Below are 14,787 nucleotides of genomic sequence, written 5' to 3'. Positions count from 1 at the left end.
CTTAGGAAGGCTGCAAGTGTGACTCACATGTGCCCCTCCTTGAGGTACAAGAAGTCACAGACAGCAGTCGTGGCTGTGCCCATGTGTTCTCCAGGATCTCGTCTGTCTTCTCCTCCCCGGGCTTCAGGTGCCCTGGGCTGCAGGGCTCTGTCTCATCATACTCACTCCTTCTCCAGCCCAGCACTGGCTGCCCTGGCCTGGGGTTCATCCTGCTAAGAGGCCTGGAGGTTGGGCCCTTCTAGGTGGCCCCTGCCTGACACCTCACCGGGCCTTTGGGAAGCCCAGTGAGCCCGTTTGGCACACAGCTGCCGGCCTGGCTAAGCCTGGTGCCTAGGAATGTGCAGGCCCTGACTGCGTTCATGCATCCATGTGTCTGTGTGATGCAGTCCAGCACAAGCCCTCAGGCCAGGCTCACTTCCATCCAGCAGATGCTGGGGGAGGCCTCTACTTTTCTTTTATTGTTTCAGACTGACTCTCTCGGTTTGAAATGCAGGCCTCACCTCAGCCTGCCTTGCTTCCTGCCTGTGTCCTGCCCCAGGGGCTGCTGGTCTCTTCTCCTTGGCCTGAGCTCCCTTTCTCTGCCAGCAGCCGTCTCAGCACCGCAGTTGTCTCTTTTCAGAAAGGAGCCATCGCCCCAGGATGGGAACATCACAGCCCAGGGGCCAAGCACTCAGCCAGTGCACAAGGCTGAGAGTTCCACAGACAGCTCGGGTAAGCGGAGCCCACGAGCTGCCCAGACCCCTGCCTCATCCAGGGTAGGAGCAGAGGGGCTTGGCTAACAACCATAATCTCCGAAGGACAGCTTTGTGCCCCAGCAAAAGAGGGGCTTCACCTGCTGGACCCCTACCCAGGTGCCTGCCTGTGAGGCGCTCTGCCCTCATTCTCGCTCCTCTTTATGGAAAAGTGAGCAGAGGTTTGGGAGGTGGCAGTGTAGGGGTGGCCTGAGTCCCCTGCCCTATGTGTGCTATGGGAAAGGAGCATCCACAGAGGGCACTGCGCCCTCCTGGCCCCTCGCCTCCTTCTGGGACCTCGTCCTCATCCTCTGTACCTGCTCATGCATCCTCTTTGTGCCCCTTCCCTTAACACTCAGTGAAGGGCCTGTTTCAGAGCAGGGGCTCAGAAGACAGGGCTGGGGCCACCAGAGACCTCCGTGGGCACCCTAAGATAGAGACCAAGAGGGGTATGGCCATGTGACATTGTCACCCAGGATACCCTGTCTGGGTCTCACCTTCCTATCTGCAAGCTGGAAGTATCCAGCCTCCAGTCCAGGAATGGCCCTTACGTCCCCATCTGCCCCAATGCACATGACCACAGAGCTCTAGGGAGCCAGACCTCCTGACAGCAGGCAGTTGCTCTGTCAGCCTCACCCACCCTGCCATGCTCTCATCCATTTCTCATGCAGGGCCCCTGGAGGAGGCAGAGGAGGCCCCCCAGCTGATGCGGACCAAGAGTGACGCCAGCTGCATAAGCCAGAGGAGGCCCAAATGCCGTGCCCCCGGTGAGGCCCAGCGCATCCGGCGACACCGGTTCTCTATCAACGGCCACTTCTACAATCATAAGGTGATGCCCCAGCCTGGCCTGTCCCCTGGGTACATGGGGAGCCAGCCCTGAGCACAGGCACAGCAAGCACCATGACCTGTGTGGGGGCTGCTGGCATTCCTGTGCCCTCAGAAGGAAAAACCTCCTGCCAGGTTGCATCCACATAACAGCCCCGTTTATGACCTATGCATTTTCCAGCACATTCTCACTGTCAGTCCATCCTCACAAGTCACACAGATTTCTGGCAAGTAAGCGAGGATGCCCTGGGCAGATAGTAACGCTGAACGTATCTTCAACAAGGGCGCTTTCTAGGAGGCTTCCCCCCGAACGCGATTGGTTGATCCCTGGGAACACTGTATATCGAGCCATCACTCACACTGAATAATTAAGCAGGGGTGTGCCCAGGGCACGTGTGTCTGTGCCCCAGAGAACCTGGACGACCCCAGATTCCCAGCATGCAGCCTTTTGTCTAAGGATGCATTGTACTGACCTCAGGAAAAGCTTTCCTTCCCCAAATTACATCATTCTATAAACACACTGAACTGTAACAGGATAAGTTGATTGTTACTATAAATAGAATGGTTGGCTGTCTGAGCAAGGCCCTGGATGGAGCGTCCTGTGACAAGCCACATACTACCTGCGTCACTGGGAAATGCAAACTGAGATTTCCAATTGAAGCAGCTGCCCTTCTTGATAGAGGATGACTTATGGCAGGGAGGGGGCCCGAGGGAGGGTCTCAGGGTCCGATCTGAAGGAGCAGGTGTCCCAGGTTAGGCCATCCAGGGGCCGTTCAAGCCACACTTGGGGTGCCCTGGACTTTGGAATGAAGCGGAATTCTGCTGGGCAAGCTGAAGGGACCCTGCTTTAATCTCAGGATCTCCCCTCCACCCCTGCTAGGCTTGTGGGGAGTGAATGAATGACAATAGAGTTGCCTTTGCTAAGTCCAGAAAAATCCAGGACTATTCCAAGGTAGAGCTTCCCGAGAGAGTAAAGGGGACCCAGGGTTGAAGGTAAGCAAAGATGAACATTAACAACGGTGTAGATTAGCCCAAGGACACATAACATGACTTGAGTATTCTTTAAATCTTGTTCCAAAAGGGGTTTAGTGTGTAATGTGTTGAGTACCCATTGTTAGCATTCAAATAAAGATTGATATGCTGGTTTAAGGAATTACTCAAAAATTTTCCAAAATATATACGTGAGTTTAGGTATTTTCCAGTTCTATGTTCCTTACCAAACAAAAACCCGGCAGGGGGGATTCTTTTGCTCCATGATTCAAAGTACTGAATGGTGGGGTTTAGCATTGGTACATTCGCTTCTCCTCGAAGGGTCTCATTCATCACTAAGAAGTGTGTCTGGCACAGTAAACCTTATTGTAGTGACTGCCAGTGTCATAGGAACACCATGTCCCAAGCACTCTGCAGCCTCTGAAATGAACAGTGAGGGTTTTCATCACAGCCTCCCATTTCTGTCTGAACCACACTATCAGGAAGAGCTACTCAGCCAGACGACACGGGGTCTCAGCCTGTCACCCAGTGAGGGCAGCTTTTCCTCCTGGTGACAGATTTGCTTATGGAATGTGAATCCATTCTTCCAGAAAAAAGTACTGCTTTCAAGGACAGGGAATAATGTCTTAAGCATTTGGAACAGCAGCTCCCCCATCTTCTGGGTGAGTAAGGGGAGTCCCAAAGAAAAGCACTATACAAAAAGCCCTTTGTCACCACGCTCAGCATCCATACAGAACTAATGTCCTTAGAAATTAGGACACAGACTCCTTGAGTCAGAGGCAACAATTGAAAAATAAATAATTCCCAGCATTGAATTTCTGAGCTAGTTCCAGGCTTTGTTTCTTAGAACTATGCACTATTACTTCACTCAGTCATTTTCCAAAACTGTTGTGATTCCCAGAAATGTTGGTTTTATTTCCAGACTGGGTAAAACTTTGTAGCTGTTTCTACTGCCTGACCTGTTGGATTCAAATGCATTCCGTTAGAGAGAAACCATTTGTGGTTAGAGATGAGAAAGTAGCCACGGGGCCTTTTATCCTACTTGGAGTTGGTTGGTATCACCTTGAGAAAAGGCTTCATGCAGAAGAAACAGTGTCTTATTAACAAGAATTTTTGTCTCTTTGAAATAGCCTAACTCCTGTCTTCCATATTTCTTTCTTTTCTTTCTTTCTTTTTTTTTTTTTTGAGATGGAGTGTCACTCTGTAGCCCAGGCTGGTGCAGTGGCATGATCTCGGCTCACTGCAACCTCCACCTCCCGGATTCAAGCGATTCTTCTGCCTCCTGAGTAGCTGAGACTACAGGTGTGCACCACCATGCCTGGCCAATTTTTGTATTTTTTGTAGAGATGGGGTTTCGCCATATTGGCCAGGCTGGTCTCGAACTCCTGACCTCGTGATCCTCCCGCCTTGGCCTCCCAAAGTGCCGGGATTATAGGCATGAACCACTGTAATCCCAGCCCTCTTTTCCATATTTCTTTGGACAAGAAAGCCTAATCCCAGTCCTGGCTTTCTGTGTAACTGAGTCACTCTGCACCTCAACTAGAATCAAGCCGGGGGAAGCAGATCAAGGTTGAGTCTCACTCTGGCACAGCATGCTTCATTTTATTGTGCTTCTTGTTACTGTACCTCGCAGATTGTTACAGATGGAAGGTGTAAACGTCTGCAATTTTTTTTTTTAACTGCACCCGCGTTTTCTTCAAATTGAAGGTATGTAGCAACCCTGTGTTGAACAAGTCTGTTGGTGCCATTTTCCAACAGTGTGTGTTCACTTTGTGTCTCTGTGTCAGATTTTTTAGCAATAAAGTAGTTTTAATTAAGGCATGCATATTTTTGAGATGTAATACTATCTCACCCTTAAGAAACTACAGTATAGTATAAACATATCTTGTATATGCCCTGGGAAACCAAAACATTTGTGTGACTCACTTTATTGAGATGTTCACTTCATTGTGATGGTCTGGACCTGAACTCACAATGGCTCCCAGATGTGCCTGTACTTATCAGAGCAGGGGCCAGTGGGGGATACTGAATAGGTCCTTGAGCTCTCTGAGCCTCAGCTACCTCCTTGGGAAAACAGAGCTAGGATCTCAGAGGAGGAATATGTGAATCTAAACTTGAGTTTGAAAAGCAAAGGGAGGTTCACCTGCAGAGAAGTCACATTTGCTGGGAGGCACCAGCACCAAGGGGGTAACATGTAGGGTTTCAGAAATCATGGAATCCTTTGAGTCAGGGCTCTGTCTTTTCTAGATGGGTGACTCTGAACAAGCTGGGTAGCCTCCTAAAGCCTGTGATTCCTTTCTAAGAAAAGGGGACTAGTTATAGGTGCCTCAAAGGGTTATTATGAATATTAAATCAATGATTGTATGTAAAATCTTAGCGGGTTCAGTACACAGCTAGTGTTTATTGAGGACCAACCTATTTCCTTATGTGTCAGGCAGAGTCCTGGTTGATTTCATATATGGTGTCTCTTAGGCAAAGGCAAGATACCTGCAAAAATATAATGTGCCCCCGCCACCCCCCAGCCAGATTGTGAAGAAGCTCTATGACTGGAGCACAGGGTGCTTGTTAGGCAACCATAGTGTCATACGTGCATGGCAATGAGTAGAACTACAGATGATATTGCACAGGCCCCAGGAAGCCTTCAGATACTTTTAGATCCATGCTTTCAAACAATGCTTCTCACATTGAACTGCACAGATTGCTTGGCCTTGTGTTCTACAAACGCGGACTCCAATTCAGGTGGTGTGGAGCAGGGTAGGGAAGGGAGCCGAGACTGTGTGGATGCAGCTGGGCTAGACCTCACTTGGAGGTGCATGGGTTTTAGAAGTCTGTGCCTGTAGGCAAGTGGTGCAGAGTACAGATTAGAGGGACTGAGACCAGAAGGGAACAAATTGGGAAGCTGATGGGGTGTGACCAGTGCCTCTACTAGGCACCGCTGGGAGAATGAAGAGGAGGGTACAGACTGGGGAACTTTCAACCTTAGAATCAACAGACATCTGGTGACTTGATCAATAGAAAGAGTGAAGGAGAGACTGGTTCCCCCACCCTTGTGAATGACTTCCATGGTCCTGGTTCCTTGGGTCCAGAGAGCTGGCCCTTCTGGATGTGTAGACATTTTCCTTAGGCCTCTGGAAAGCGTGCACTACTACAGCTTCCCGGAGTGTCCCCCAGGTCTGGGAACAGCTTGTGTGTGCATCAGTGTGAATGGACAGGCACAGGTGTTCCCAGCGTCACCTGCTGCCTGGGTCTCTTCACCATTGTGATGTCAGCCCCTTGTCCCCTTGGGGCCTGCCCTGAACTTCTCTCCCTTCCTGGTACAGACCTCCGTGTTTACTCCAGCCTATGGGTCCGTGACCAATGTGAGGGTCAACAGCACCATGACAACCCTGCAGGTGCTCACCCTGCTGCTGAACAAATTTAGGGTAAGCCTGGCCAGGAGCGGCCTTGCCCCAGGATGCCAGTGATTTGCTGTTCTGTTGGGGGTGGGGTTCTGGGGAAAGTTGCCCGTGGCTCCTGGGCAGAAGGTTTAGCAAGGGTTCTTCTGCTGAGCTTTTGTCTCTCGGATTTCAAGCAAGAGGGGGTTGGGAGAGGGCAGGTTCCTTGTGGCTTGTGTGTGTGTTACTGGGGGTGTAGTTACCGTCAGGGGACCCTCTCAGTTCTCTCCCATCTCAAAGCACTGTGATCTGACTTCCTGTGACTGCCTGTGCAGGTGGAAGACGGTCCCAGTGAGTTCGCACTCTACATCGTTCATGAGTCTGGGGGTAAGTACCTGCCCCACTTCTGGATCATAAAAGCAAAAGGTCTTTGCCTGTTCAGCAAGCCCCCTCCCCACCAACCACCGACTGTACTCCTCCCAGACGGGCTCTGGGCTGGCTTGCCTAGTGGGCTGGGGCACACTGTGCCTCCCAGCATGAATATTTCTCCCCCACCCAAAGCCGGGCACACTATGGAAGCCTTGAGAAAAAGAAAACATACTTTTGGCTTCCAATTTAAAGCACATTAAAATGTTCTTGGATTTTCTAGGTCGCTCAGTACATTAAGTTTAATTCTTTCAGGATTCTGAAAGAGAATCCCACCAAACTGTAGGAAGCCTCCCTGTCCGCCTCTTCCAGTAAGTGGGTGGGTCCCTAGCTTATTGGTGCTGAGTCAGGAAGGGTGGGGTGTGTGCCACAGTGCATCAGGCCCTGGCCCTCCCATCTCAGCTTTTCTTTCTCCCACCCCCTCAGATCTTGTTTCTCTTCAAGATACACCTTTGTGGAATGACACCATAGGGAAGGAAAAATATCTTTTCCTTCTACCCATTTAGGTTCATTGGCTGAGGCCCTGTATTTAGATTAACAAAAGACAGATTCAGGAGAAGAACAGACAGAAGTTTGTTAACACTTGCATCATGCATGCCCTTTGGAATATTCAGGGATGAGTGCTTAGAATTTGGGCTTAAATAGCATATTCACAAAAGAGCAGTAAGTTTTTAGGGAAGTGGCAGGACAGAGCAGAAGGGCCTGAGTTTCTGGGGAGGCGAAGGGCGGGAAGGCCACTGCATGGGGAGCTGTCGTCCGCATGGAAGGGCTTCACCAGGACATGCTGTGCAGGTTCCTCTGGTGCCCTCTCCAGACTGAGGAGGGGCTCAGGTTGTCTCTGGTGGTTAACTCCATCCTTCCCTGGAGAGGAGCAGGGGCACACCTTGACAAATTTATGTCCTGCTTTTCGGCAAATGGGGCGGGCAGAGAGCCTCACTTGCATCTTCTTCTTCTCAATTGCCAGCTGCTCCACTCAATCCTTATGCCAAAGTGGCAGATTTGGGGGCCCTGTTCTGCCTTCCTTCAGCATGAGCACGGATCTCTCAGGGCAGCACTATTAGCGAGGTCTGTGTTCTTAGGGTTCCCTTCGCCCCTAGACGCGCATTTTCTATCAGTTCCTAATCTGGACAAGAGAGAGATGATCCTAATCTGCCGTGATTTTTGTAAACCATCTTCTTTTTCAGAGCGGACAAAATTAAAAGACTGCGAGTACCCACTGATTTCCAGAATCCTGCATGGGCCATGTGAGAAGATCGCCAGGATGTTCCTGATGGAAGCTGACTTGGGCGTGGAAGTCCCCCATGACGTGAGTTGGGGCTGAGGTTGGGGAGGCCTGCTCTAGGGTGAGGGATTCTTGGGTGCCGGGGCCTACCGAGGACTCCTGGCCAGAGCCCTCTCAGGTGATGTCTCCAGGAGCTCCACACCCTCCCGAAGGGCTCCCAGCCCAGCACAGGGAGGCACCAGCCCTCCCTCTCCCATCAGTGACCGTCAGCACCAGCAGCTTAGGGGAAAGAAGAATTTGGGTCCTATAAAACCATGGCCCTGTCCTTTTCCTTTCAGGGAAGTAAAGCCTTTACCTTCATTGGAATGTATTTTGTTGTCATTATGTGAGAGACCTATGCAAAGGGTTTTTAACTAGGCCCTACCTCGCACCTGTGGAAGACAGGCAGCTATTTAAGTCTTACCAATAGCCTGAGTTCTGACCAGACAGTGAGTGCATTTCCAAACTCCTCTGCTTAGAAGACGCTTACAGTAGGGTTTGAACCTCAGGTAGGAGTCCTAGTGACCCCATATCCCTCAGGCTGCTGCAGTTGCATTCCATTGTTAGAAACAATGGTGCTCCCACCTCCCTACCCCCCAGCCCAGAGGGCACCCAATGTGACAAGGCTGCTGTACTGAATGCTCTTGCTAATATTCAGTTTAATATTTCCTCCCAGGGATAACAGTTGCCTTTGAGATAATAATAGGCTCCTGTCCTGGCATCTGTACACAACCCAGCAGTGTGGGGGTGGGGTGGGAAAAGTGGCAGCTCCTTCCGTGGATACAAGATGTTGGCTGGATGGGCCACTGTGGAAGCCTTGAGGAAAAAAAAAACATACTTTTGGCTTCGAATTTAAAGCACATTAAAATGTTCTTGGATTTTCTAGGTCGCTCAGTACATTAAGTTTGAAATGCCGGTGCTGGACAGTTTTGTTGAAAAATTAAAAGAAGAGGAAGAAAGAGAAATAATCAAACTGACCATGAAGTAAGCAGCACTGAAACAGCCAGTCATGAGTCCTGAACATCAGGGCAGGTCTGCAAGGCACAGCACCAGTGCCAGCTGGGAGGTCTCTCTCCTTCATGGGCACTGGTGCCCTGGCATGGGAAGGCCTGCTAACCCTGGCTCTCTGGCATCACCCTCTGGCCCCCTGCTTGGTATTGCCACCACGCTGGGGTGACAGCTTGCCAAAACGGTGGAACACAGCCCTGATCACCCATCCAGCCTTGGCATCCTCACCAGCATAGGCATGAGCTGCAGAACACCTGGCAGGAGACTCAGGCAGGAACCCAGGTGGGCGCTGGGTCAAGCTTCTGAGGTCTGCTAGTGATGCAGCTCCAAGGAGCAGGCATGCTGAGGCAGACTTGGCCTGGTCGGGGCCTTTCATCCTAGTGGGAATTCTGAGCCTTCTCCAAAGTGGCAGATGTTGGAACTCCCAGCCTCAGCTGATGTTTTCAGGTGCAGAGGGCTAGTTCAATGAAAAGGTGAGCAGGTGTCGCCTGCCAGCTCCTGGGGACGCCACGCCAGGGTCCGGCTGCATGAGGTTAGCCAGGCTGGAGTCCCAATGACGTCTCCCCCTCAGCAAAGTGAACTGTGGTGCAGGACTTGTGGAGGGCACCCCACCCAGGGCTGACAGGGAGGCAGCTAGGAAGCAAAGGGCAGGAGCTCACTGAGAGGGCCTGGGGTGGGTAGGAAAAGGACGGATATTAGCTTCTGGTTGAATGGCCCACGGAAAGCCACAACCTCCAAAGGCTCCTGTCTGTGCAGCCAGACCCCACACAGACAGAGGAGACCAAAGTCAGAGGGAATCTTCCACTCTGCAGTCGGTCTTGACCCTGTAGGGTTTGAGAGCTGAAAGGGATCTGGGGGTCAACTAGTGGGTCCACTTAACATACAGAGTGGACACTGAGGCCCAGCACAAGGAAGGTTGCTGCATAGCTTATGGCATAATCTGGGCTGAAACATGGGCTTCCTGATTTCTGCCCTACCGCCTTGTCCACTCCACTGTGCTGTTGTCTGTATTAGAGTCTTTGCAATAGAAATGGCAACACTCTGCTTTGATGCTCTGTGCAGTCCGCAGCCCGGTTTGACTGCTCCTCATGAGATGCAGGCCACAGCCTTCCCTCTCTTTGGCAGAGGAGAGATGAGGCTGCTGCAGGGATCTCCTGAGCTGGCCATCTGCAGGTCCCTGGCTCTGCTGCCCACCTCCCTGCCCTGTCCAGCCTCAGTGAGTCCCTTGGTGATGTCTCCCTCCAGGTTCCAAGCCCTGCGTCTGACGATGCTGCAGCGCCTGGAGCAGCTGGTGGAGGCCAAGTAACTGGCCAACACCTGCCTCTTCCAAAGTCCCCAGCAGTGGCAGGTGCACACTGAGCCCTGGTCGCTGGTCCCGGCTGGTCACATTGACTGATGGCCACCGCCTGAGGAATCTAGTGCCTGTGTGTCTACCTGTCTGAAGCCTGAGCCCCATGATTCCCACAGCCAGCTCTTGGCTCCGAGATGAGTACCCACAGGAAGCCGACTGAGGCCTGAGGGGCTAGGAACTTGCTGGGTCAGATCTGTGTGGCCAGCCCTGTCCACACCATGCCTCTCTTGCACTGGAGAGCAGTGCTGGCCCAACCCCTGCAGCTTTAGCTTCATCCGCTTGCTCAGTGCCTGTCCCGGAGACCCTGTGGATCTACAAGCTCCTGTCCTCTTCCTTCATGTGAGATTCTTGTCTGCCCTCATATCATGCTGCCCCGCAGGAACACTGCTGGGAAAGGCAGGGCCTGCCAGCAGGTATGAGATCTAGCCTGCTTTCAGCCATCACCTCACCACAGCGTCCCCGGCTTCTAAGCCTCCAATGTCACCCTGTGAGTCTGGCACAGCTCAGCCCCAGCACAGAGGTGAGACCAGGAATAAGGCCACAAGTATCTCACTTTCTCTGCAGAAATCAGTCTTTACTTCATCAGAGGGACCTAAAGGGATTCTTACAAGGAGCTTGCTGCAAGAAACACGGCCATTCAGTCACATTGATGAGGGTCCACACGGCATCGAGAGGGTGCTGCCCTGTGTGGATGAGAGCCCACGGCTGCCCAGCAGCAGCTCCGGAAGTCTGTGCTCAGCCCCATCACCACTGTCCAGTGGATGCCTGTGTACCTCTTGCCTTTTCTGGGCTTGTGTTTCTCTCTTCTAGTGGGTGGGGATGACTTTCAACACTTCCCTGGAAGGAAGAATGATAAGGAGAAATGTCTGTTTTGAGGAAAGGGCTTTGAATTCCCTAGGGCCAGATACTGAACAATTTGTGTTTGTGACTGATGGAGAATTTCAGGAATGAATGAGACAGCCTTTGCGAAACTATGCAACAGTTTACATCAGTCATGTGAAGTATTTGTCTAAAACAGAGCAAACTGAAGACCAAATTATTCTCCTGTTGAGGTCCATGGATGGCAGATTTAAAGGGAAGAACCATAAAGGCTTGCAAAGATAGGAGAAGCTCTATCTCTAAAGCATGTAGAAGCTCCTTACGGGTGCCCATCAAGAGCAGAGCTTGGAAGCCACCGTGCTGTGCGGAACTGCTCGTCAGGGCAAATGTCACAGCAGGATTTCCCCAACCCAGCTCCATCATCACAGACACAGCTGCAAGGGAGGCCTGTTCACTGTTTTGGCGACTCTGCCCTCCTTTGGCAGCATAGATCCTTAGGTGCTCAATAAAGGCGTGCTGTATTGAACTGAAGAAGTGAGAACCAAGCTTTCTTTTTTTTTTTCTTTCTCTGCATCCACCCTGACTCCCTGCTCTAACTTCTGAAACTCTTATCCTAAAGGATGTGTGGCAGAAGAGCCACAACTCGCTGCTCAAGGAGCCGACATGACTCCTTCATTTCTGTGCATGCCCTGAGGACTAGGGTGGTGCCTGTGGAGAAGCTTCCATGGAACATGCAGGCGTCACTGGTGGGAGCCTAGAGGTGACCTGGATGATGAGCAATAGAGTCACCCTGAGCCACAGAATCTTAGCATCAGGAGGGCCCCAAGAATCTTCCAGGCCAGGGGCTCAGGTGGATGGAAGCAGGGCCTAGGAGAGGGTACAAACAAATCAAACAAGAGCTCCCAGGTAACTGCACTCCCAAGCTATTATTTACAACCTCAGGTGTAGGACAGCTCCTGTCCCATTGTTCAGCTGTAACTGAGTGACGGCCTTGTGCCAGGCCTGTGCTCAGCCCTGGAGGCACAAAGATGGAGCCAGTCTGTCCTGTGTCTAGGGGTCTCCTCATCAGGAAAAGAAGGCCAGACACTGGGAGGGTCAGGAGATAGCTGAGCAGTGAGCCGGCAAAGCTTCTGGGAGCGAGGTGAGGCCGAGGCAGAATTGGCTGAGAAGTGCATGTGGTGTCACAGGTCAAGATGCACCTGCCAGCCAGGAGCAGGCCAGGTCCTGGCACACAGGAAACCAGTGGAGCAGGAGACCCTCTCTAAGCACCAGCCTGTTTGGTTGGTTGGTTTGCTTTTGCAAGTTATTACAATATTACTTAAGACCTTTTTGGGTAAGTGTCACTTTTAAGGTAGGTGTTATCAATCTAATTTCTGAACATTACGGGTCAGAAAAATCACTAGCAAGTGGCTCAGAAAAAGGGAAAAGGTACACTTCTGCAACCAGCTGAGGAGTTCACACCTTTTTTTTTTTTTAATCAACATGATATTTGGCATCTGAAAAGCTGCAAATTCAGCTCACCTCAACCCCATAATTTCAAAGGTTAGAGGCTGGTCTCTGTGGTTTCCTACTGGTTCCTGTGGGGAGCTCCCGCTTTCTTTCTCCGTAGAGCTTAGGGTATTTCTCATATGCCCCGTTGGCTACCTAGTGTCTCAGGTAATAAACATATTCGAAGATAAAGCAAAGATCCCTATGGGAGAGTGTTGTCTCCTAAAATAGGACTGTCTTGCCAGCACAGGCCTCAAGAACCAGAGAGAATAATAAACAGCACAGGATGAAATCAGCATGATTGCAAAAGGACTGGACTCAGGAAAAACAAGTTTGTTTGCCCAGAACAAATTACCAGAAGGGATCAAAAACATCTTGTTTTTCCTCAGTGATAACCATATGCTACCTGCTTGGAATGTTTACCAGAAAATGGAATAAGACCTTCCCACTGGCAAAATAGAGCCAGGGTTCACCCAGGATACATCTGGCCCCTTAGTCCCATGGAAACAAGGCCCAAAGCATATCCAGTCTGATCAGACGATTTGTGGAGGAACCAGCAGTGCAAAATGTGTCCCTGGTGTGTAGGACGCAGCTGCGGAGGGGCAGCGGGATATCCTTGCCAGGTGCAGTGGTGGGCAGCAGCCCCCTGCCCTCAGTTCCTCAGTGGAGATCAGACAGGAAGCTTGGTCGATCAGAGCCAAGCAACTGAGTATAAAAACAGCCAGATGCATGGGCTATATTTAGGCCCTGAGAGCTGCGATTGTTTGGGGTCAGGCTAGCTGCTCACATGCCCTGCCCGAGACTCATGTTGTGCAGGGTGGGGCCCTGTGCCCTCCTGGTCAACTTTTAACAGAGATGTTTTCTCAGATCTAGAAATGGGAATTCCCAGGATTTTCTTTCCCAGAGAGTCCAAAGGAAACAGAAAGCCAAGTCTCCAGCTTGGTGGAAAGAACCATTGTTCAGGATCCCTGGGTTGAGAGTTCTTGGTGGGAGACAGACCACTCTAATTACTGCACATGAGCCACACCTATAACTGCCTTTCTGCTGGCACTTGAGCTGGGGATCTATGTTGCCAAACACAGACCCAAGGAGCGTGTGTGTGTGTGTGTGTGTGTGTGTGTGCATGTGTAAGCCAGTGGGGTGCAGGGGACAAAGACGTAGGAAAATGAAACTGTCTTGCCAGGACTTTGCTCACCCCAGAAGACTCTTCTTCCTAAAATGAACCCTTCAAATACCACTGGGCTCAGGGGCACACTGGCCCCTGCTGGGTAGTTTCCCAGAGACGCCCCAGCCACTAAGGGATCTAGCCTCTCTTGGGCCAGAATCCCCAGAAATATGTGCAGAACAATTCCCAGACTGTGTCCACCCCCTGGCTCCCACGCCCTTGTTCCCTTTCTCCCCTGTGTTTTGTAAATATCATGTGTGACCATTTTCAATAATTTGCATAAAAATTGCCTAGAATTCCATTTGGGAGATACACTGTTATAGAAAGGTTAATAGGCTCTGGAGGCAGACTTTCTGATTTCAAAGTCTGTCTTTGCCACTTATAAATGTGCATGACCTTGGGCGAGTTTCTTGCCTCAGTTTTCTCATCTGTGAAATGGGGATTCTGTGTGGAAGAAAACAAACTCAAAGTGCTTTCTACTATTCTTTCACTCAGCAGCAATAATCACAAAAGACTTCTGTGATCAAATGGGGTGGGGGGTTCTCCCCACACACTAACCAAGCAATCATTTCTGCAGGGACACCAGCTGGGTGTCCTCTAATTCAATTTTGACACCATCTACTTGGAGATAGCATCACTTCTCATAGGTTGAGGGCTCAGTCCCATAAGGTGGTCTCCACCCTTCCCATTAGTTACAAGCCCTGGCCTCTGGAACTTGTGAACTACCCTCTTTAAGTTGGGATTCCCATGACCCCCTCCTTGGGTTCATTTGCAAGAGTGTTCACAGAACTCAGCGAAACACATTTCCTGGTTTATTACAAATGATATTCCAAAGGATACAGAAAAAGAAATGCATAGAGTAGGGTATGAAGAAAAGGGTGCAAAGGGTGCAGAGCTTCCATCCCCTTCCCCTTTGCATCCCCCAACCCCAGGTGCCACCCTCCAGTAACATCCATGTGTTCAAGTATCCAGAAGCTCTCTGAACCCAATCCTTTTGGGGCTTTTATGGAGACTTCGTAACATAGGCATGAATGATTAATTCATCAGCCATTGGCGATCCACTTCACCTTCAGTTGCCCTCCTCCCCAGATGTTGATAGGGTGGAGCTGAAATTGCCATCCTTTTATTCCTGCCGTGGTCTTTATAGTGACCAGCCCCATCCTGAAGCTACCCAGGGGCTGCCAGGCATCAGTCAACTCATTAGCATATAAAACGACATCACTTTGTAGAAGCTGTATGTCAGGAAATGGGTAGAAGACCAAGTATGTATTTCACAATATCACCGGATAATAACAATTCCTATCTCTTAAGGTTGGTGGAGGTACATTAGTCAACTTTAATGCAATAAC

The 14,787-nt window shown here is 50.7% G+C and overlaps 1 protein-coding gene across 2 annotated transcripts in view; it reads left to right on the top strand.

The window, feature by feature from the left end:
• The window catches only part of RASSF4 (Ras association domain family member 4), a 35,408-nt gene extending 24,089 nt beyond the window's left edge, over positions 1 to 11,319 (top strand). For both annotated transcript variants that reach the window (XM_033209491.1, XM_033209492.1), the window contains exons 5-11: positions 620 to 711; positions 1,403 to 1,560; positions 5,867 to 5,968; positions 6,256 to 6,307; positions 7,531 to 7,652; positions 8,494 to 8,591; positions 9,861 to 11,319. In XM_033209491.1, coding sequence (XP_033065382.1) covers positions 620 to 711; positions 1,403 to 1,560; positions 5,867 to 5,968; positions 6,256 to 6,307; positions 7,531 to 7,652; positions 8,494 to 8,591; positions 9,861 to 9,921 — 685 coding nt within the window. In that variant the 3' untranslated portion in view covers positions 9,922 to 11,319. The remainder of the gene's footprint in view (positions 1 to 619; positions 712 to 1,402; positions 1,561 to 5,866; positions 5,969 to 6,255; positions 6,308 to 7,530; positions 7,653 to 8,493; positions 8,592 to 9,860) is intronic.
• Positions 11,320 to 14,787: the final 3,468 nt, after the last annotated feature.

Source organism: Trachypithecus francoisi, unplaced genomic scaffold (genome assembly GCF_009764315.1).
Source record: "Trachypithecus francoisi isolate TF-2019V2 unplaced genomic scaffold, Tfra_2.0 Lachesis_group9, whole genome shotgun sequence".
NCBI lineage: Eukaryota > Metazoa > Chordata > Mammalia > Primates > Cercopithecidae > Trachypithecus > Trachypithecus francoisi.
The sequence above is the reverse complement of the archived record's forward strand: the minus strand, read 5'-3'. Positions and strand labels throughout refer to the sequence as shown.